Source organism: Mus musculus, chromosome 7, assembly GCF_000001635.26.
Source record: "Mus musculus strain C57BL/6J chromosome 7, GRCm38.p6 C57BL/6J".
Lineage (NCBI taxonomy): Eukaryota > Metazoa > Chordata > Mammalia > Rodentia > Muridae > Mus > Mus musculus.
In genome coordinates this window covers 102440456-102464296 of record NC_000073.6, presented here as the reverse complement: position 1 = coordinate 102464296, position 23841 = coordinate 102440456, and the positions used below count along the sequence as shown (strand labels likewise).

General features: G+C 41.6%; 1 protein-coding gene across 1 annotated transcript in view; it reads right to left on the bottom strand.

Moving 5' to 3' along the window:
* The window catches only part of Rrm1 (ribonucleotide reductase M1), a 28077-nt gene extending 5475 nt beyond the window's left edge, over positions 1-22602 (bottom strand). Inside the window, exons 1-16 of the mRNA NM_009103.3 lie at positions 22254-22602; positions 21222-21310; positions 17570-17747; positions 16396-16496; positions 15043-15102; positions 14222-14261; positions 13234-13396; positions 9660-9801; positions 7743-7826; positions 6984-7145; positions 6658-6737; positions 4707-4908; positions 3857-4006; positions 3446-3667; positions 2614-2690; positions 516-651 (exon numbers count right to left, since the gene is read on the bottom strand). Coding sequence (NP_033129.2) covers positions 516-651; positions 2614-2690; positions 3446-3667; positions 3857-4006; positions 4707-4908; positions 6658-6737; positions 6984-7145; positions 7743-7826; positions 9660-9801; positions 13234-13396; positions 14222-14261; positions 15043-15102; positions 16396-16496; positions 17570-17747; positions 21222-21310; positions 22254-22272 — 1905 coding nt within the window. The 5' untranslated portion in view covers positions 22273-22602. The remainder of the gene's footprint in view (positions 1-515; positions 652-2613; positions 2691-3445; positions 3668-3856; positions 4007-4706; positions 4909-6657; positions 6738-6983; positions 7146-7742; positions 7827-9659; positions 9802-13233; positions 13397-14221; positions 14262-15042; positions 15103-16395; positions 16497-17569; positions 17748-21221; positions 21311-22253) is intronic.
* Positions 22603-23841: the final 1239 nt, after the last annotated feature.

Genomic DNA, 23841 nt, shown 5'->3' with positions numbered 1-23841 from the left:
ACCAAGTACAGAGAAGGCAGAGGCAGGAGGATCACTTAGTAGGCAAATTGGAGGCCAGCCTGATCTTCATAGTGAGGCTTTTCTAAAAAAGCCAAAAAGCTGGGTGGTTAGCAGCACATACCATCAGTCTCAGCATTCAGGAGGCAAAAGCAGGTGGATTTCTGTGAGTGCAAGGCCAGCCTGGTCTACAAAGTGAGTTCCAGGACAGCCAGGGCTGCTACACAAAGAAGCCCTATCTTAACCACCCTGCCCCAATTTTAGCCACATGTTGACTCTGACTAGGCCAGGCATGGTGGTGCACACCTGTAATCCCAGCACCTGAGCACTGGAGAAAGAATGATCTGTGCAAGGCTATCCTCAGCTACAGGGTAAGCTGAAGGTCAGACAGGTCTACCTGAGACTGTTTTAAACAAACAAAAGGGTGACTTTCCTAATGTTAGTTGTTTAAGCAAAGTATGAGTAAGTTTTTACTATTAGTTTTCAGAAGAGCTTCTATAAATCTGTAAAATTCTCACCTGAAATTCCCCTGACAAGACTCTTCGAGTGTAGATGTTACTGGTATAAGGCTCAATGGACTCATTATTCCCCAGAATCTGGGCAGTTGAAGCAGTAGGCATTGGGGCAATAAGTAAACTGTTCCTTATACCATACCTTTAAAAAAAGAGAGAGAGAGAGATTAGAGATTCGTGCTACTCTACCCAGAGGGCAACTACTCTGCATCACTTAGTGTAGACAGATGCTAGGAGAACATCCCAGAGGCATTTAACTCACATACTGACTTCGTTAAACTCCAGCAGGATACAGTCCACGGCACGGATGCCACAGCACCAACAGAACCAGCACAACTGTAACTGTGAGCAAGTCTTAAAGTCCCCACTGTTGCCACTTGCTCTGTGGCACTTAGGAGTCACATAGAACACTCAATGCACTGTTTTGCCCAGGAAAAACTGAACTCAGTCCTCAGCAGCTCATCTGAATCAAGGCACATCCATTCAACCCCACTCATCTTCTCTGTGTGCCTCTATGACTGCCAGCCCCTTCGTAAAACAATGCTGTGAAAATGGTCAGGATTAGTCATGTATGACTACAATCCTCATTATCCTGTGTAAAGGGCACATTACACTCAGAGAAAATCCAGACTTACTAGTTTTTAAAAAGTTAATTTTTAGCCGGGCGTGGTAGCGCACACCTTTAATCCCAGCACTCAGGAGGAAGAGGCAGGCGGATTTCTGAGTTCAAGGCCAGCCTGGTCTACAAAGTGAGTTCCAGGACAGCCAGGACTTCACAGAGAAACCCTGTCTCGAAAAACCAAAAAAAAAAAAAAAAAATTAATTTTTTTCACTTTTAAGTGCCAAGAGTGTTTAAACAAGAATATTGAACACTCTTAGAACTCTCCACAGCTTAGTCTAAGAGCTACCAACTCCACGGTCTACAAGATGGCTCAGTGGGTAAAGGTATCTGTCACCAAGCCTGATAACCTGGGGTCAATATATAAGGTATATATTGTTCAGCATGGTAGGAGACAACCAACTCCTTCAAGCTGTTCTCTGACCTCCACATGTGCACCAGTATATACGCACACATACATACAATATATAAATAGTAGAAATGTGTGTAGAGACCAACACTATAGCACTTTCCTGAGCAGGTGGGAATGAACACAAATGTGAAAACAAACACTGTTCATCAAGCCTCTCCAGTGACTACCACAGACTGCCCTGCTTGTATTAGTTAAGTTCCTCTAACAGACAGCATATCTTTCCAACATCCCACGCTTACGGACCATAAGTTGAGCCTCGGGTCCTGAGCGGGTTTGTACAACTAGGTTCAAAGCTCAGTCACTCTCTAGATGTAAGATATCAGTTATCTCACGTCTCTACTTCCTCAACTGTAAATCTCAATCATGGTTATAGATAGGAAAACACTTTCATGTCATACTTGCTCAATCCCAATTACGGAATCATCAGTAATTGTAATTACACTACACTGAAAGATCTCTAAACCAAACACCAAAAAGTCTCAGAATATGTCATATTCAATCACATTTACATGAAAAACTACATGTGTGCGTGTATGTATGTGTGTGTATATATACATACATACATACATACACACACACAAAATAAAATTAAATCAATTAATTAAAGAATAAAAACATTTTTAAAACGAAGACCTATTTGGGTCAGGTAGTGATGGCACATGCCTTTAGTCCCAGTGCTCAAGAAGCTGAAGCAGGAGGATCTCCAAGTTTGAGGCCAGCCTGATCTACATGAGTTCCAGGGCATTCGGAGCTACATAGTAAGACACTTATCTAAAAAAAAACCCAAAACCAAAATAAAACAAAAAATTGACTAGCATGGTTGTTCAGCTCCTCAAATAACATCAACTCCCACTGAAATGCCTACTGTGTGTTGAAAGGCTTTCACTATGCCAAACAACTTTCATGTAACTATTTTCTTATACTTTCCAAAGCCATTTCTGTGGTAGGTCACTTTAGCCCCATTTCAGAAGATAATTTATAAGTTTCAGAGGTCACACTAGCATATCCAACTCCTGAAGAGCCAGAAGAGCCCGGCCTCCGGCCTCCAGGGTCCTTTACACCTCACTCCTTACTTTGCAATCTTCTCCTTGAGAGGCTTCCAGTCCCACAGGTCTGTAGGAGCAACATTCCACATGTCATACTGAAGAATCTAAGAGATAAATACCCCACAGTTATGATGTTACTTTGGGGCAATTTAAAACAATGACCAAAAAAATTTTTTTAAAATAACTAACTGCCATATCCCCACATTCCAGCCACTGCATCTTGTAGTCAACACATTAAGGGACGTTAGCTGCACTGAGTCTTAGACATGGCTCCATTAAGCATATTGCTCAGAAGCAGCCTGGGACCTCACCACACTCCTGAGGATCGACAAACTAGGAAATCTTAACAGTCATTAAACATTTTAAGAGATACATTCCTTTTATAATAAAGCACACTCTGCTCTTTGCTTCCTTCATCTGTTTATTTGGCCTAGAATACCAAATTTCAAATAATCACATATTAGAATTCCTAAGTATCAGAACAAACTTCAAAACTAAATCTTTATAAAGAAGAGACAAAGGCAGCAAGGAAATCAACTCTAAGAGGCCTCCCCAGATTCCAGTCCCTGGTGTCCCAGACCATGGATAATTAATCTATCTCCTAGTCTACTAGTGTGAACGAACAGGTTTTGGGAATATCATAACTCCCGGTCTCTTGCAGAACAGGGATTGCTGGATTTAGGGCGCACTTGAATAAATCTAGGCCTTAATAATCCAAAACAATGCCATCTCAAGGTCCTTAACTAAATCTGTACAGACCCTCTCACAACCCAGCACACCCTCCCAGGTCCCATGGAGGAGGGGCCATTCAGCTCATTCCCCATACTCACAGGCAACAGAAAATCAGCCATCTACTTACACCCTTGCTGACTGGAGATCCCTCATACGTTTCATAGGGGCCATACTCCTTGGCTAGTTCACAGCTGGCTTCCAGGGCTCCATAGTAAATGGTTTCAAAGATCTGCTTATTTAATAACTGGGCTTCTGGGCTCTCAAAGGGGTATCTCATCAGGATGAAAGCATCTGCTAAACCTTGTACCCCAATTCCAATGGGCCGATGGCGTTTATTTGATAAGTGTGCCTTTGTGCCAAAAGGTTTAGGAAAAAAAGAAAAGAAAACATCACTGAACTCAGAAGGCCACATTCTACACTTACACACAACCTTTTCATTTTCCTTCTCTCACACCAACTCTGGGGACAGCCAGACTAAGACAAATGTCCTCCATCTGGATTCAATAATGATCAATAAAGCAGAGAAATCTATCCATACCTCTGGAATAGGGTAGTAGTTTATATCAATTATTTTATTCAGATTTCGGACAATGACTTTAGTGACTTCTGCCAGTTTCTCAAAGTCATACGTATGTTCCGGTGTGACATACATATTCAGAGCCAGAGAAGCCAAGTTACAAACTGCAACCTGCAATCCAGAGAAAGGTGTCAGAATCACACACACTCCTGACTTCTTCTTCCTGTATCAGTGAGATCACTAGAGCCTTTGGAACAATCAGATGTGAAAACTTACAATCACCCCAACACTGGTGCAGAGGACCAAACTCAAGGAATGTATTAGTCTTTACTGGGAACCTCTTTATAACTCAGCAAAATCCCCACCCCCTAAAATCATGGTTTCCCATCATTTATCAGCAAATTTCTATACCCCATGGATTCTACTCCTCTTGCTATCAGTCACATGAGTTGCACTATTCAGAATACTGAAATAGGTTTTTGGTTTTGGTTTTGGTCTTTTGGTTTTTCGAGACAGGGTTTCTCAGTGCAGCCCTGGCTGTCCTGGAACTCACTTTATAGACCAGGCTGGCCTCAAACTCAGAGATCTATCTGCCTAACTCTGTTCTGGGATTAGAGGTGTGTGCCACCACTGCCCAGCTCTTAACTGTACTCCCTGGTGCATTCCGTTCTCCTTGCTCCCGGGTACTTAAATTATTGTTTTTAAAATGCAGCTTAGTTAACATAACTCCACCACAAAATTTCTTTTCAGTCCTGGGGAACAAAATCTCCTTCAACCACTTCAAATAACCACTGGGTTCAGTGAGGGAGCGACAAGCAGCAACCACCTCTCCAGTCCCTCGGTGTGCTAGGCAGTCAGTCTCTCCGCCTACCTCATCTTTACTGGTGTACTCTACTATTTCTGTACACAGGTTGCTGCATTTGATGGTTCCCAGGTTCTGCTGGTTGCTCTTCCGGTTACAGGAATCTTTGTAGAGCATGTATGGGGTACCGGTCTCCGTCTGGGACTCAATGATGGCATACCAAAGCTGCTGAGCTTTTACAACTTTTCGGACACGACCCTGCTTCTCGTAACTGAAAGACAAAGCTAGTATTATCTCAACATTCACACCCTAGGAAGAATACAGAAAAATATAAAATTAGGCAAATTCTCAAAGCTTTGCTAATGAGGGAAAAAAATGAATGACTTTTTTTTTTTTTAAAAAAAGGTTGGTTCTATTTATTTGTGTGTCTGTTTAAGTATATGTGCATGAGTGTTGTGAGGGCACATGCCTGGGCACATGCCTGGGCACACGGAAGCCAGAGCTGAGTTACTGGTATTTCCAGGACACCTGGCTTGTCATCTAGTTATCTGACATCTAAATCAGGGCCTCAAGACTGTGCAAAAACTCTTAACTACTGAACCATTTCTCCAACCCTGAAATCTATTTTCTATCCGCTAAGACCACAGAAAACCAGGCAGCTTTAGAGTCCTTCAGATGACCCTTAACCCCACCCAGTCAATACTACTTTTCACAACCAAAAGGAACAAAAACCACCATCAAGACTGGCAGCTGCTTACAGAGCCTCTGCCACGCAGCCTGCATCTACTTTTGCTTTTTGTTCTGTTTTGCTTTCCCTGTTGCTCTGGCTTTCTTTCTCTGAAGTCGCTTCTCCTCCTACATGCAGCTGCACACTGAACACCACTGCTAAAGCTGCCTACTTTCTCAGACCCTAACCTAAAGGGGCATGGCTTTCTCTCTTCCTCTTTTAGATCCCTCCTTGCAGTTGATAATATTTATAGCTTGCCTGCCCTCTTGTTTTTCTCAAACGCTAATGAAACTATCATTAACCTTCAAAAAAATAAAAACAAAACAAAACATAATTCAGTGCTGTGCTAATTTTAACTTGTGTGTCCTAGTTACTGTGATTCCTATCACCAAAGTCCTACTCGGGAGCCAGGGGGACAGCTGCCACACCTGATAACCTGAGTTTGATCTCTGGGACCCATACGGTGGAAGGAAAGAACCAACTCCTGCAAGTTGTCCCCTGACCTCCATATATGCACTGTGGCACTCATGTCCCCAAGCCCAAAATAATTAAATGTAATTTAAAAAATAATAATAAAAAGTACTATATTATAAAATAACTTAGCTACTCTTTAATCACAGTTTTAATAAGGATCAATTAAAAATGCAAAGTACATAAATTTTAAGAAGATAAATACTAATTTTGGTACCAAAAAAAAAAAAAAAATCAAGAAACATCTAACAAAAATCAAACTAACAATTACACTCGGGCTGGAGAGATGGCTCAACGGTTAAGAGCACTGATTGCTCTCCCGAAGGTCCTGAGTTCAAATCCCAGCAACCACATGGTGGCTCACAACCATCCATAATGAGATCTGATGCCTTCTCCTGATGTGTCTGAAGACAGCTACAGTCTATTTACACACACTTGGGCCAGAGAGAGCGGGGTTGACTGGAGTGAGTAGGACCAGCCGGAGAGAGAGCTGGGATTCAATTCCCAGCAACCACCAACCACATGATGGCTCACAGCCATCTGTACAGCTAGTGTGCTCATATACATAAAATAAATAAATCTTTAAAAAAAATTACACTCTTCTTCTAGATACTTTCAAAGATTTCTAGAAATGAGCTAGTGATTAAATATTTTTCTGTTTTTCCACTGGTAGGGATCAAACTCACTGGTGCCTAGCAACATGAAAAGCGAGCAGCGTTCTCAAGCGCCTCGCCCTTAGCGTACACACTTCTGGTATTTGGATGCCCAGCGAGAGAAGTGTTAGGTCTGATGATGCTTGCAACATTAGCAGTTACCTCATACCTTTCATATAACTTCTCAAACTCCTCTCCCCAGACCTCGTCCAGACCAGGACACTCATTGGGACACATCAATGACCAGTCCTGCCAAGAAGGAGTGCCAGCATGAGAGATGTCACGTAGCAGCCACAGCCCTTCCCACACACTGCAACAAGGGACTGCCATGGAAATCTGCTGTCCAAGTCAGAGTGGGGGTCTAAAACTGTAGTTCTGCCTGCTTGCACAGGTCAAGTGTCATCGACTCTCGAGAACTTGCCGTCTGTGGCATCACAGAGGTGAAGGACTGAAGAACAAAGCTTGTAAGAACCAAGCTGAGAGGAGCCCTCTCACCTGGTTAGTCTCCACTCGCTTCATGAAGAGATCTGGGATCCAAAGTGCAAAGAAGAGATCGCGTGCTCGCTGTTCTTCCTTGCCTGTGTTCTTCTTCAAGTCAAGGAACTCAAAGATGTCTAAGTGCCAAGGCTCCAGGTAAATAGCAAACGCGCCTGGGCGCTAAAGGTAAATAAGTCAGCATTCTCATCCAAGTCAAAACAAAACAAAGAAGCTTCATAGTTTGCAAAACACTTGCATAATGTCTCCTTTCATCTTTACTATGATCAGTGAGTAAATTAAGTGAAATAAGTAACAGTATCAAAAAAGTAAACTACTAATATTTTTCATAAATGACAGAGAAAATTTGGGGCTGGAGGGATGGCTCAGCAGTTAAGACCACTTGCTGCTTTAACAAAGAAAGGATCACAGTTCTGCTCCCAGCACCACATTCACACTCACAACACAGCCCATAACTCCACTTCCAGATCTGGCATCCTCTTCTGGCCTCCAGAACTCTAGAACTTAGTTCCTAGCTACGTTTCTAGTACCAACGGTGGGTGTCTCACAATCACTTATAACTCCAGCTCCAGAGGCCTTCTTCTGGCCTCCATGAACACCCACATGCACATGCTCACACATAGATATACACATACTAATCATATTAATAAATTAATTAATTAATCTTTAAAAACAAAGTAAAACAATATATAACTGAACCAAGTAGTATAGCTAAAGACTTAATTCTGATTTCCAGCCCTTGTCCATAACAAAGTATACCTTGTTTCCACCTTGATCCACATAGCGAGCTGTGTTGTTATATACTCTCAGCATTGGCACAAGGCCATTAGAATTGCCATTAGTCTGAAAGAAAGGACAAAAATAAAGGCACCTGATTAAGATATAGGTCTCAAGTAATAAAAAAAAGCCAGGAATAGCATAAAAATAAAAACTGTTTCCAATCTTCTGTTCAAAACACTGACTAATTTCCTAGGAACCCATCTATGAAGTTTGAGCTACTCCCCACCTCAGCAATGAAAATATAATACCCAACATAAGAAACAACAAAATATTGTTATGTAAGTTATATGTTGAGCTACCTCAACAACCCTACTTTATCTACTTTATGAGATATAATACATCCAAAAAAAAATCCGGCCAGGCGTGGTGGTGCACACCTTTAATCGCAGCACTCAGGAGGCAGAGGCAGGCAGATTTCTGAGTTCCAGGCCAGCCTGGCCTACAGAGTGAGTTCCAGAACAGCCAGGGCTACACAGAAAAATGTCTCAAAAAAAAAAAAATCAAACAAACCAAGATATACTTTGGGTACCATAAAAGAAAACAAAACATACTATGATAGCACCTCCCCCCAAAGAATTCAAGGCAACATAATGAAAATGATATGCTATGCTGTCAACATACCAAGATAACAAAATGGAGACTCAGCAATGAATGGATTATAGAATAAGGCTAAGCAAATAGTGTTATGACTAAAAAATACCTTTCAATTCTTTAAAGAATTTTCTAAACCCCAAGGTAAATCTTTGAAAGAGTTTGAAAAGATAAGTGGGCTGTGGCTCACTCTACAAATTCAGATGATTGATAGACAGACAGACAGACAGACAGATAGTAAACAGAAATACTGTCTTGAAAAACAAACAAAATGGACAGATAGATATAAATACACAAAATATTACAGATATTACAAACAAAAAAGACACATTGCACACCTACACGCCCCAATATATCATAGGACAATTTCCTTGAGAACCTGATTCTATTAGGGTTTATGTTTTTTCACATTACACACAAAAATGCTGACGTAACTCCCTCCAGGCCACACTGCCAGTAGGGAAAAATACAGTATGGAAATCCAAGCCCTGCACTTTTCATCACCTTGCTTTCCAGTGTCTAGAGCTGGAATCCCAGCTCTACCATACAGCAAGTGACAGACACAGAAAAAAACTAACTCTGAAGCCTCACTTTCTTCATGTGAAAAATGAAAACACTGGTGCCTGGATTATTGTAAGGAACAAAGTTGCTAGCAAGCGACTGGATTGATGGCTGTATCCTAGGCTACAGTAAGTAAAATGAGTAATTCCTATAAAATATGGAACAGACTTGGCACATAGTGAGCAATCAATAAGTGATAGCTGGCTGGGCACAGTGGTAACATGTCTTTAATCCCAGCACATGAGAGACACAGGCTCAGATCCCCCTGAGTTCCAGGCCAGCCCAGTCTACAAAATGAAGCCCTGCCTCAACACAACAACAAAAAGATAGCTATTATTATTGCTTTTTAAAAAATCATAATTCTGCTGGGCAGTGGTGGTTCACGCCTTTAATCCTAGCACTTGGGAGGAAGAGGCAAGCAGATTTCTGAGTTCAAGGCCAGCCTGGTCTACAGATTGAGTTCTAGGACAGCCAGGGCTACACAGAGAAACCCTGTCTTGAAAAACCAAAAAAAATAAAATCATAATTTTAAAATCTGAGCAAAAAAATACTACATAGATCATCTCACACAGCCTCACCCTCCAATACAACACAGGAAGCAAGAAGCAAAATACCTCCCTCCTACTCACACCAACAGGTGTTAATTAGCAGAAGCCCAAGCCTCCCAAGCACCAGCATTACGACAGTATGGCCTCTGGAGCACACATAGGAGTGATATCAAAAGTCTTACAACTTAACACTTACCCCAGCGATGTAGCTACCAGTGGCCCGAATACAACTCACAGCAACACCAATTCCCCCAGCGGACTTAGAAATCAAGGCACACTGCTTCAGAGTATCATAAATTCCTTCAATGCTGTCATCTTTCATACTCAAGAGGAAACAGCTACAGTGAGAAAAAAAAAAGACAACCAAAGCAAGGAAGTCAGTGAGTGACATAGAGTGATTAGATTATCTAGACGTCTACATCAGGCAACAAGAGATTTAAAGTCTACAAAGCTCCTAAGTGTTTGCAGAAGATGGGAAAACACCTTTTTTTTTAAAACAGATTTATTTATTATATATATATGAGCACAATGTAGCTATCTTCAGACACACCAGAAGAGGGCATCAGATCCATTACAGATGGTTGTAAGCCACCATGTGGTTGCTGGGAACTGAACTCAGGACCTCTGGAAGAGCAGTCAATGCTCTCAACCTCTGAGCCATCTCTCTAGCCCCTCCCCCCCCTTTTAAAGATTTATTTATTTTATATATATGAGGAGAAACACCTTTTACTGAATATAAAACATCAATATATTATTTTAAATTAAATTAACTGTTAACTACCTTAGACATTAAACCCAGAAGGAAGTCTGATAGGTAAGCCTAAACTATCAAGCCTGGTTTTTACCAGACCACTTATGTGCCAGGATTCATTTAGAAAAATGAAGTTCCTTGGTTTTTTGTTTTTGTTTTTGAGACAAGGTCCTGAACATAGCACCATCCTGAAACTCACTACGTACCAGGGTGGTCTCAAACTCAGAGATCACACCTATCTCCAGAACCAGGCCCAGCCTTAAAAAAATGAAGTTTTTTTGAAAACAAATACCATATAGTCAGCAAATTCTTTGACATGTACATTAAAAATACCATTCCCTTGGTCTTTTTTGTTGTTATTATTGTTTATTTGTTTGGGTTTCGAGGGTACTGGGGCTTGAGACAGGGTTTCTCTGTGTAGCCCTGGCTGTCTTGGAACTCAATCTGTAGACTAGGCTAGCCTTGAACACAGAGATCTCCCTGCCTTCCAGTACTGGGATTAAAGGCCCGTGCCACCACAGTCCAACCTGCAGTCTTTTTAAAAAGGATGTCCCACCTACTTAAACTTTGGATCTATCTCTTCACACTCACATTCCCTAGCATTAGTCTACCAGGGTCTCTTTGTCATCTTGAATGTTAAAGGACTCAAATAGATTCTATTCACTGACTTTCTATAAAATACTCAGGCATTAAGATTATATACACATGTCTATATAACACCAATCTCAAGAAATAAGATGCCACAAAGACCCTAATTGTAATTTCTTAATTAGTTACCCTTCTGAAGCCTGTCTTTAATTCAAAAATATTATAGCAATCCATACCTAATAATATGTAGTCTTAACTTATTTTCATGGTTGTAAAGCATTCCATTGCATAATTATCCCATATGTCCGTGCGCTTGTTCATGGTCATTAAATTATTTTCAACTTACTTGCTTTTTTAAAAACTGCTAAAATTCTTCCTCCCCTCTATTTATTTGTTTATGAGGGCATATTAGCCCAAGCCGGCATTGAATTCTCCATCCTTCTACCTCAGCACTACCATTTCCAATGTTCGCAAGATTCTTGAGTAGTTGGGTGCTAGGAATCAAACTCAAGGCCCCTTGAGTCTACCACAAAGCTAGAGGCCCAAATCTTGCTGTTTAGAATCAGGGTCTTCCTATACAGCTCAGGCTGGCTGTCAATATGCTACAGAGAGCAGACTGGTCCCAAAATGGTAATTCTTCTGTCCTTACCCCCTGAGAGATCACAAGCATAACCATCATGGCTGGCTCTGAACAGCAGAAAATTAAATTTTCTAAATGCTACAATACAGGAACACATAAATTTATTTCTATTGAACTTATATCCAAGTACTTAGCTAAAATCTCCTTAATTCTAATTTGTCCATAGATAATTCTGAATTCTTTATGTAAAAATATTATCTGTGATCTTTATTCTTCCATTTTTCAAACACTTCAATCATTTCAACATCTTATCTTACAACACCCGCTCAGACCTCCACTGCCACACTAAAAGCAGTAACAGATCTAATGATTGAGGGTTTTTTTTTTTGATTTTTTTGGTTTTTTAGTTTTATTTTATTTTATGAGTGTTTTGCTTGTATGTATCTATGTGTACCACATGCATGCCTGGTCAGAGGCGTCAGATCCCTTGGAACTGAGTTATGGATGGTTGTGAGCCACCATATTGGTGCTGGAGACCAAAAGTAGGTGCTCTACAAAAGCCACGAGCACTCTTAACCTGAGTCATCTCTTTAAGCCCAGACTAAGTTTTTAGTGGTTATCTTTTACCAAATTAAGGAGGTTATTTCATATACCAGTTTTGCTAGTGAATTTTATTATAAAACAGCAATGAGTTATATAAGTGTTAGTACAATGAGATATGTATACAGACACTGGCATATCCCTGACTTCCTGGAACACACAGACTTGCTAAGGGCGTTCTTTTCCCTTACTCCAGATGTAAAACGGGGATCCCTTTCTCAGCTAAGCACAGCTAAGCCGTCCTGTTACTCTGCCCATAATCTCAGGAACCAAACTTAATGCAGATTTAGAACATCACAAACTCTATCAGTTTGATTCCCATGTGTCTTAGGAATCTGCCTCTCTACTTTCACCTTAATCCTTTTATGATTTTTAAAATAAATTAATAAATTACTGCAGGCATTTTGTAACTAGCTCCAAGTACTAATCACTTTCACAGTGCTGAAAAGTCTTGACCCAAAGGCCTTGTGCATGCTAAGCACATAATCTACCTCTGAGCTATAGCCTTCTTTTTTTTTTTAAACAATCTTCTTGGAATATAACCAATATGCAATTCCCTATCAAAAACATTCTGTTCAGCAGCATCTAAAGCAGTCAGCTGTACAAATACCACGACCAACTGTATAACGTTCTCATTTAACTGCATTTACTTCCAACTTATTTCCCATAAGTCAGAGATTGTCCCAAAATACAAATTATTTAATCAGAGCAGGCAATAATTGAAGTTTTTGTTTGTTTTTAATGTGATGAACCACCTGGCTTTTTCTTATTTCCCTAGTCAAACCTTTTATAAAAGCAGCTTTAGGGGCTGTAGAGTTGACTCGGTGGTTAAAAGCACTAGCTAGTCTTTCAGAAGACATGGGTTCAATTCCTAGCACCCACATAGTTAGGTCAGAACTATCTAACTCCAGTTCCAGGGATCCAATGCCCTTTTCTGACCATGGGCAATAGGCATGCACATATATACATGCAGACAAAACACTAATATACATAAATAATTTTTTAAAAAAGAAAGCAGCCGGGCATGGTGACGCACGCCTTTGATCCCAGCACTCAGGAGGCAGGCAGAGGCAGGCGGATTTCTGAGTTCAAGGCCAGCCTGGTCTACAAAGTGAGTTCCAGGACAGCCAGGGCTACACAGAGAAACCCTGTCTTGAAAAACCAAAAATAAATAAATAAACAAACAAACAAACAAATAAATAATAAAAAAGAAAGCAACAGCAACAAAAAGCAGCTATAACTGATACGTGCCTAGACAGCTGTGGGCGGTTGGTCCCAGCATTGAAGAGAGTAGGAGAGGCATGAGTGAACCACTTCTCAGAAAGTAGGTTGTAGGTTTCAATTGCAGCATCAATATCTTCTTTGTGAATCCCCACAGAAACCCTCATCAACATATGCTGTGGTCTTTCAGCCACTGAAAACAAAGAAGGAATTTCCAGATAATAGGACACATCAGAATAATTAGTCTGAAACACATCTGAACCAAAGAATTAACAGCAAGAGAAACTTGTAAAAACTTTACAAACAAGCATAACAGTTATTTCAATTGTAATTTAGAGATATTTGCACTCTTCTTACCATGTTTGTTTATAACCAAATAACAAAAGGTTATTTGGATGATTGCAAAATGGCTCAGTGGGCACAAGCACTTGTTGCTAAGGCTAGCAACCTGAGCTCAATCCCTGGTTTCCAACTTCCACATGTACATTATGGCACACTCCCTCCCTCCCTCCCTCCCTCCTCATACCCATGCACACAAATAAATAAATGTAATAACGTTCTATAATGTGTATGGTGTTTTGCTTAGATATGCATGTCTGATGCCCACAGACACAAGAAGAGGGCATTGGGCCAGGTGTGGTGGTGCACGCCTTTAATCCCAGCACTTGGGAGGCAGAGGCAGGTGAATTTCCGAGTTTGAGGCCAGCCTGGTCTACAGAGTGAGTTCCAGGACAGCCAGAGCTACACAGAAAAACCCTCTCAAAAAAACAAACAAAAAACCAACAACAAAAAGAGGGCATTGGATCCCCTAGAACTGCTGTTAAAGACAGTCACAGGGTGCCACATGGATGCTGAGAATTGAACCTGGGTCCTCTGCAAGAGCCACCTGGGCCATCTCTCCAGCCACAAGTGCAATAAATGTTTTAAAATGTTATTCAGAGTCTAAATAGGAATGTTAAGGCTAATAGTGCCAAGCTCTACATTTAATATAATGAATAAAAACATTTTCATTTCTTACCTTTACCATTGATCTTCAACAAATATGACCGTTCCAGTGTCTAGAGGAGCAAAGCAGCCAATGAATTCTCAAGTTTTTAAATACACAGTGGATATGTAATTTATAGTTGAAATCTCTCAATGTTATCATTTTAAATGAAAAGAATAACATTTACTGTTTCTATCTTCAGTCTAGAACATTATCATGTGGCTGTTCTACTTCAGCAAAGATTACATGCCAATTTCTGGAAAAGGCCTGCCCTGCTTGCATGCAACAATGTACAACACTATGGGCTGTGGTATGCGGCAGCAGCGGCAGCAGCAGCAGCAGCAGCAGCAAGATGTCCCCACATCTCTGAGTGCTTGTAAGAGACTAGACACTAACTGAGACATAATTAATTTCCAGAAGAGTATGTTGAACGTTATTCCCATCCTAAGACTAAAACTTTAATATTACATAGCTTATGAATAAGAAATGGGAGAGCGGACATAGTCAGTCTCCTATAAACATCCCTGTCCTTAGTCACTGCATTATGTAAGCAACACACTATATTTAGATAAACACTTAGCAGAGTAGGGAATCAACGGTTATTGAGAAAACAGTAGAATTCGGAGTGACAGTGACACATTACCCATGTAATTTTAATAATAATCCACAAGTAATATTTGAAAAGTTCAAAAGCGATTAATGAATACGTTAATTTTGCTTAAAGTATCACCACTACCATAACCCTACCATAGCCAGGTGCATTCAAACTAAATCATCAGCATAAACAAACCACTGTACTTCCTGATTTAAAAAGAAATGCCCATATATTTGAAACCCATTCTTTATTTATTTACCTTAAAGCCAAAGTAGTTATAAGAGAAATCTCGGTCATAGATAATGGCAGAATTCAGGCGCTGAAGAAAAAGAATTCATAATTAAAATAATAAAACTTACTTTCTCAACTTCTAATGTTTTCAGCTGACTCCGTCCAGAACTAAAACTAATATAGGATACCCAACATGCTTTCATACTAGTTAATATTAAAATATTGGTACCACACACTAATTTATGGTACATATGTACAGTTATTTATTTTTGAGACAGAAATTTGCTATGTATCCCTGACTAGCCTGGACTAAGGAGACCAGTAGGCTGGTCTTGAACTTGCACAGACAGTCCTGACTGCTAGGATCATAAGCATGTATCAACATTTTCAACTGCAAATTTCTGACAATAAGCCTACTTTAAACAGAACAAAATCATATGTATTATAAACAAAGAGAAAGTAGCTTATAGGCTTTGGAAATTCATGGTCCTTAGCTAACATGAATTACTATTGTGGCAGAAAATACTATAGAATTGGTCATTATTAAAGAGCCTTGGTAAGTTATAAAGCCATTTAGAAGAAAACAAAAATAATTAGTTGAGATCGTATCAGCCGTAATATTATCTAAAAGCTTCTGTCTGTCAAACTTTGAAGGGCATTTATGCAGTCAAGTCCAGGTACAGGCTAAGGATGAGCAAAAAACTGAAGTACTAGACTATGAGTATTTGCTCATTTTCCAGTGTTTACTTTTTAGGCTCAGGTTTTGCAACTGTTACCTGTTTTTAACATGTCTTCAAGATTATGACCAGGGTGAGGTGTGGTGCCCACACCTGCAATCCCAGCACTCACAAGGCAGAAGCACAGAGGACTGCCAGAGGTCCCAGGTCCACAAGGACTAAAAATTTAGGTCTTGTAAAGAGGACTGGTGGGATGGTTCAGTGGTTAAGAGCACGCCTGCTCAGCCGGACGGAGGTGGCGCACGCCTTTAATCCCAGCACTTGGGAGGCAGAGGCAGGCGGATTTCTGAGTTCGAGGCCAGCCTGGTCTACAAAGTGAATTCCAGGACAGCCAGGGCTATACAGAGAAACCCTGTTTTGGGGGGTGGGGGGGGTGGGTGGGAAGAGCATGGCTGCTCTTTCAGAGGACCAGGGTTCAATTCCCTGTACCCACATGGTAGCTCAGAACCACACACAACTTTAATAGTCCCGGGAAATCTGAACCCAATACTGTCTTCTGGCCTCTGTGGGCACCACCCACCTGCCTCTGCCTCCTGAGTGCTGGAATTAAAGGCATTCGCCACCATTGCCCAGCCTTAAATGTATTATTTTTAAAAAATTTTAAAATTGAAAATTTTCCACCAGCAAAGAAATGCTGTACATACATCCTTATTGGCCATAACAATGTCGAGTGTTGAGCTGGCCACCATGGGAGAGTGTCTGCCGTTGTGCGGATTTATGTAGTTGTAGAGATCCTCCATCACATCTGAGGGAAGAGAAGAGTAATAAAGTCAAAACCACGGAACGGCTGTTTTAAAACAATGGGCTCTCAATCCTTGCTTAGTACCAACCCACTTCAGCACCTAGCAGAGCAAATACTCAACAAACATACCTCTGTTGATTAACAATAGAAAAATACATTATATATAAAGGAAATATTCTTTCAAAGAAAATGAATGTTAGGTCTTATAGCTTATCAGCAATTCCCAAGTGACTATTAGTGACTTCTCACCACTTAGTTTTTTTTGTCTTTCTTTTTTTTCCTTTTTAGTTCTTTAAACAAACAAAAACAAACAAACAAAACAAAAAACAAAAATAGACCTTAGATCAGCAACATGGCTTAACAGAAAAAGTATTTGCCGCCAAACCCGATGACCTGAGTTCAATCCCAGGGACCGCCTCCCACAAGTTGTCCTTTGACCTTCACACACATGCTGTGGTACACATTTGTCCATACACATACAAACACACAAAACAAACACACATAACTTAAAATTAATAAAAAAGTTTAAAAAGAACAGAAACTCAAAAGACAATACGATGACATCTGCCAGCAATCTAAGAACTTGGATAGAGTCAAGAGAATTAAGAGTTCAAGGCCAGGGCTGGAGAGGCTCAGCAGTTAAGAGCACTGACTGTTCTTCCAAAGGTCCTGAGTTCAAATTCCAGCAACCACATGGTGGCTTACAACCACCCCTAATGAGATCTGATGCCTTCTTCTGGGGTGTCTGAAGACAGCTACAGTGTAGTTATATACGATAAATAAATAAATCTTTAAAAAAAAAAAGGGTTCAAGGCCAGCTTTGGATACAAACTGAGTCTGCAGCCAGCCCAGGTTACATAAGACCCTGCCTCAACACAACACACACTCACATACACGCATATGCTCTTTCACTCAGTAGCTCAGCTACATGGAGAAACAGCAAGTTCTAGTTCCCATGCTGCCACTAAATTGTATATTGCTTTTAAAAATAAGACATAATCTTTAAAATTCACTTGTTATTCCTATAATTTTATGACACTATTAAACGCTTTCTCATGTTTTTATACCAGACGTACCACTGAACACTTTCTTTGTTTCTTTGTGCAAGTTAGAGACGGCTATCCTTGCTGCCAGGATGGCATAGTCAGGGTGCTTCGTGGTCAAGGTCGCGGCTGTCTCAGCAGCCAGGGTGTCCAGTTCCACTGTGGTGACCCCACTATATAGGCCTTGGATTACTTTCATGGTGATCTGAGCCTACAAAAATAAAACCAAGAGTTATTTGAGCTTTCCCGAGAAACAACAGGCTCCTTAGAAGCGTAGCTAAAGCAAACAAAGATTATAACGTTATCCCAAGAGTTACTGTCACTTTTTAAAAATCTAAATTTAGCTTTTTAAAAGAGTATATGTCTCATGCCAGAGAATAGCAGAAATATCAGATTCCCTGAAACTGGAGTTACAGACAGGTGTGAGATGCCGTGTGGGTACTGGGCACTAAACGCAAGTCCACTGGAAGAGCAGCCAGTGCTCTTAACTGCTGAGCCATCTCTCCAACCCCCATCCTACTTTAGTTTTTGAGGCAGGGTCTCTCACTGATCCTGGAGTATACTGTTTGAGCAAGATAACCAGTCAGTGAACTTCGGGGAGCCCCTGTATCTGCCTTCCCACCAGCACCCACTCTCACACCTGACTTTTCCCACGAGTCCTGGGGATATAAACTAATGCCCTCATGCTTCCGAGACAAGCACTCCCAACGGAGGCATCTCCCACTACCATACACTGTGTGGGTACACATTGGTGTAGGCACACTCAACCTCGCAGGAGCGTGTGGAGGCCAGAGTTGATTTCAGGATTCAACTGCTCTCCTTATTTTTATTTCAGTAAAAAGACACTGAAGATGTAAAGAGCATTAGCACCCAAAGCATAAAACACAGCTTTGGTATTTGTTGATTTTTGGTTTTGTTTCCAGACACTCTCTCACTATGTACCCTTGGCTGGCCTAAAACTAGAATCGTTTTTTGTAAGTTATGTCTTAATTGAAGCTGATTACAATTATTTTCTTTCACAGGAGTAAGGATAAATGTTCAAAGAATAAAGAAAAAACATAAAGTAAACACAACAATGACAAAAAGCAACCCACATTCACTCACTGGTAAGTGGATATTAGCCCAGAAACATAGAACACCCAAGATACAATTTGCAAAACACAAGAAAATCAAGAAGGAAGACCAACGTGTGGATACTTCATTCCTCCTTAGAATAGGGAACAAAATACCCATGGAAGGAGTTACAGAGACAAAGTTTGGAGCTAAGAAGAAAGGATGGACTATCCAGAGACTACCCCACCTGGGGATCCATCCCATAATCAGCCACCAAACCCAGACACTATTGCATATGCCAGAAAGACTTTGCTGAAGGGACCCTGTTATAGCTGTCTCGTTCTTGACTCAGTGCCTGGCAAATACAGAAGTGGATGCTCACAGTCATCTATAAGATGGAACACAGGGCCCCCAATGGAGAAGCTAGAGAAAGCACCCAAGGAGCTGAAGGAGTCTGCAACCCTATAGGTGGAACAACAATATGAACTAACCAGTACCCCGGAGCTCGTGTCTCTAGCTGCATATGTAGCAGAAGATGGCCTAGCCGGCCATCATTGGGAAAAGAGGCCCCTTGGTATTGCAAACTTTATATGCCCCAGTACAGGGGAATGCCAGGGCCAAGAAGCAGGAGTGGGTGGGTAGGGGAGCAGGGTGGAGGGAGGGTATAGGGAACTTTCGGGATAGCATTTGAAATGTTTATAAAGGAAATATCTTTAAAAAAAAAAAAAAAAGCAACCCACAAGCACATAACACACGTGGTCCAGGAATCAGCACAGAAAGAGGTGCTTCCCCTGAGCTCGTGGCAGCTGCCTTGTCCTTTGAGACAGTGTCTTCCTGAGCTTAGAACTTGCCATCTTGCTGTACACCTAGGACCTGGCCCTTTCTTCAGCTGCCCAGAGCTGCCATTACACACTGCTGCACACCGGGCTTTTCCACATGGGTGTTGGGATCCAAACTCAGAGTCTCACACTCACAAAGCAAGCACTTTCCCCACTGAGCCATCTCCTCAGCCCACCATACATTCTAAAGAAAAACAAACTCTAAGTTCTATCTACATATTTACTAAATTTTTCTTAAAAACAGCTTAACAGGGAAAGTTGGCCAAAGCCTATCTCCGTCAAAAGTAGTCTGAGTGTGGGTGGGGCCTCTGGTATTATAACATAGCTAAGCCAGTTTGCTTCTGATATCATGTTCTTGACTCAGCAGATAAGTATGAAAGCAGTCAAGCCCACATAGTTTCTGATGTTATGTAGTACTTGGAACAGTATAGCATCCATGTGCTACATCTACTAGCACCCAGACGTCCTCAACAGGATCCACCCTGGAAAGCTGAAGCCCACTAATGCATCCCTGCATGTGGACATGTGCTGTTAGATGAGGCAATAGAATGTCTAAAAACCAAGGTACTCCATTTGTTTCCCATTGCACTAACGTTAATTTAAGCAGTGTCCTCTCTCTCTTTAGACCTATCTTATCTACAGAATAAAGACGAAATAGGATGAGGTCTTAAGATCCATCCCAATATCAACATTCAACTATTTTAATTACTATCTCAAAATCCAAAATGTGTAGAATTATAATAAATATATTTTAAGGTATAAAATTATTTTTTCACTCTGGTAAACTAAGCATGTATTAAGTACCTAGTTAGAAAAATGACACACTGAGGCTAGCCCAAGAATAAGAGGTATTCATGAGGGTTAGAGAGATAGCTCAGCAGTTAAAAGTGTGTACTGCTCTTCCAAAGGACCTGACTTGGTTTCCAACATGCATCACGGGAGATTCCCAGCTGCTTTGAACTAGCTCCACAAGATGGGTAGAATACCCTCTTCTGGCCCTTTCAGGTACCTGCACACATGTGGTAGACACTCACAGAGACATAAACTAAGTCCAAAGGGGGGGAAAAAAAAAACCCTCATGAAAATAGTTGCAGTGGCTGTCTGCACGACAAGACTGGGCCCATCAGCATTCAGGGTTCATGGGGCCCTACCCTTCCCTGAGGAGATCTCTGCAGACCAATAATGGTTGCTGGAGGAGTCTTAACCCTCAGTGGCACAATCACTGGTAAGCTGCCCTTGCTCAATCAAGTAAATTAATTCCAGACCAATGTTCACACAACAACTCTAAGTAAATGAAGTGGGACAGATAGGGACCCAGACACACACTCACAAACACACACATAAACACACATGCACACACTCACACAAAGCACTAAGAGACTTATGGAGAAGATGGCTGTAGGAAGGAGATAAGAGGTCACTGAAGAAAGTATGACAAAAGTGTATTTTACATATGTATGTATAAAACTGTTAGAGACTCTTAAAAGTTAAATGAGTAAGATACACAGCACTCCTAATTCCAGATGACGGTAAATAGAACTAATTTCTACACTGTGTGGCTAAATACGGATAAACAAGATGCCTGACCAGTAGTCACATCAACTGTCCCCTCTTAGTTCATGTTCTGAGTTCTCCAGGAAATGAGAACTTGAAGGACACATCAAAATTAAGGAAAGTGTCAGGCAATAAATTCACATTTAACACTGAAGTATAGTTAAGTGAAGGGCTAGAGGTAAGTGACATAAAATCACATAGCATGCAAAGAACCCCTGATACACACTGTATTTACTTACAGGATCAACAAAGTCCATGTTGAGTCCATAACAGAGTTTCTGGATTCGTGATGTAATTTTGTCAAACATAACTCGCTCTTGGCGGCCATCTAAATAATCAAATCACAGTTAGCATTAGCAGTTATTAAGCGGGCAATACCAAAGAATCAAGTATATTCAGCTTTTAAAACTGTTTAAAACAATTAAGAGATTGTCTTTGGGGTCTGCAGAGACTGCTCAGTGGTTAATCATGTCTACTCGGATTAAGTCTTTGTCTATTTGGGTTAAAAGTCTTTGTCTATCGACCTATGATAGAGGAGGCAGCCCTCTGTGAGTTTGAGGCTAGACTGATCTACACAGAGTAAGTTCCAGGCCAGTCAGAGAAACCCTGTCCCAAGAACAAACAATGTAAAAAAAAAAAAAAAAAAAAAAACCTCCCCACAAAAATGCAGAGGCAGGAGAGATGATACTACACTCCCACCTCAGAAGAGACCAGAAAAATGACAGATGTTCAAAAAATGTGGTGTCCTGCCTTTTCTTTTTTTCCTTATTTCCTCCTACACCAGATCATCGACTCCGCGGTTCTTTTGTCTGTTATTTTGTTTAAGAAATGAGGAAAGACAGGCACAGGGCTATTATGAGCTATGGGTTTCAATTCTAACCTCACCAACTACTAGCTGGGGTGGAATGGGGGTGTTGGGGTGCTTTTTCGTGTCTTTGCAACCTCTTCTAAAAAAATGGAGCCAAAAGCAGCTACCTCTGAGGATGGCGGCAAGGAATAACAGTGCTCGGGAACAATCTCAGACAGGGTTGGAGGGAGTCTGGAAGGGAGCACAAAGTCAAAGTCAAAGGGAACACACAAAGGTCAAGAGAATGGGGACAGACTGAGCAGACACAGGCCCAGCTGACAGACAGGGCGGGAAGCGCGGCGGGAAGCGCGGGAAGCGGCGAGGCGCCGCGGGTCGGGCGGGTCGGGCGGGCCGGCGATAGTGACCGCTGGGCTCTCCGCAGCCGGGTCCCCTCTCCTCCTCCCCATCCCCACGGACCCCTCACCTCGCTTGATCACATGCATCGCCGCTAGAAGCTGAAGTGCTGAGAGGTTCGAGACCAGTTAGCAGCTCCGAGGCGAAGAAGGGACAGAGACGACTGTCAGATGTGAAGGGTTGGACTCCGAGAGGCTGCTCGGACGGAGGGATGGAAGCTGCGCGATAGACAGCACTTTCCTCACCAGAGCAGACTAACCGAATTACGAACTCCTTCCCGCTCCCGCCACCCGTGACGTGCAGAGCAACGCGACGGACGGAATTCGAATGACGTTCTTGACGTTTCAACGCCGGGAGTTGAATGGGCGGAAACTGAGCAGTAGACAGACAGCACACGAGTCCCTTGGCCGCCATATTGAGTGTGGGCAAAGCCCGGGAGACTGCGCTCCTTTCCACCACATTGGGTGAAAGCGGACCTGGCGGGAACGAGTTCTCCTGCCGCCATATTGGGTGTGGGCAAGCAAATCTCCCGAGTATTTTTATTTCATAACAAAAAAGTAACCAACCAGATATCCAGAACACCTTTTTCCTTTTTCCTTCTTCCTCCTCCCTTCCCCCTTCCCTACCCCTCTGACTTTTTTTTTTTTTTTTTTGCTATTTTACATTATGGACATTATGGAAACACCAAGATTTTGTTCTGGTTTGCACTAAAGCCTACAACCCGCAAATAAGAAGCAGATAGGAAGCCCGGGGCTCGTAGGTCTACACTCCTCAGTTAAAGAGTGGGGCTAGACCAAAGGTGTTTGAATTTCAGCCTTACAGAAATAGGGGTACTGTGAAACTCTTATGAAGGCCCACAGTCCATTTGCTTTTACAGTTTTGTGGATGGTAGTAGAGATAGGATCAGCAATAAGATAGTCGTCGCCACATTAATACGTGAAAACAGCCAGACATTATGCAGAGACCAAGACATCTGCGAATACTCAGTCCTAAGGGACTTCTCCATCAAATCCCTCCCCAAATGACTCAGGGGGCCCCATAGAAAAGGAGGAAGAAAGAGTGTAAGAACCTAGGGGGATGGAGGACACCGAAGAATCAAGGCCCTCTATGCTCTTATAAACTCTTGAGACTAAGGCAGCATGCCCAGGGCCTGCCTGCCTTCCAGTTTACTAGTGTTTTTTATGGGATTTTATAGTGTTCGCCTGAGTGTGCGAACAAGTGTATCTCTGATTCTTGTTCCTTCTCATGCATTCTGTCCTTCTGTTGGTTCTGTTCAACACTGATGTGCTAGTTTTCTTTCTTTTTTTTTTTTTCTTTTTTCTTTTCTTCCCTTGGAAGCCTGTTTGTTTTCTAACGAGAGACAAAACGGGGCAGGACCCAGATGGGGAGGAACTGGAAGGAGAGAAGGGAAAACATAATCAGGATATGTTATGTGAGGCGAAAAAAAAAATCCATTTTCAATAAAATGGGGGGAAAGGCTAGGTGAAAAAAAGAAAGAATAGTTAAAGTCGTACTTTAAACCTATTCAAGACAAGTATAAAAACTAATTTCGGTCATAAAACTGATCTTCATAAAATAATGTATGTGGCATTCTTTCGCTAAAACCTATCATTTGCTTCTTACACCCTCCAGAAGGGGTCCATCTCCACCCACAACTG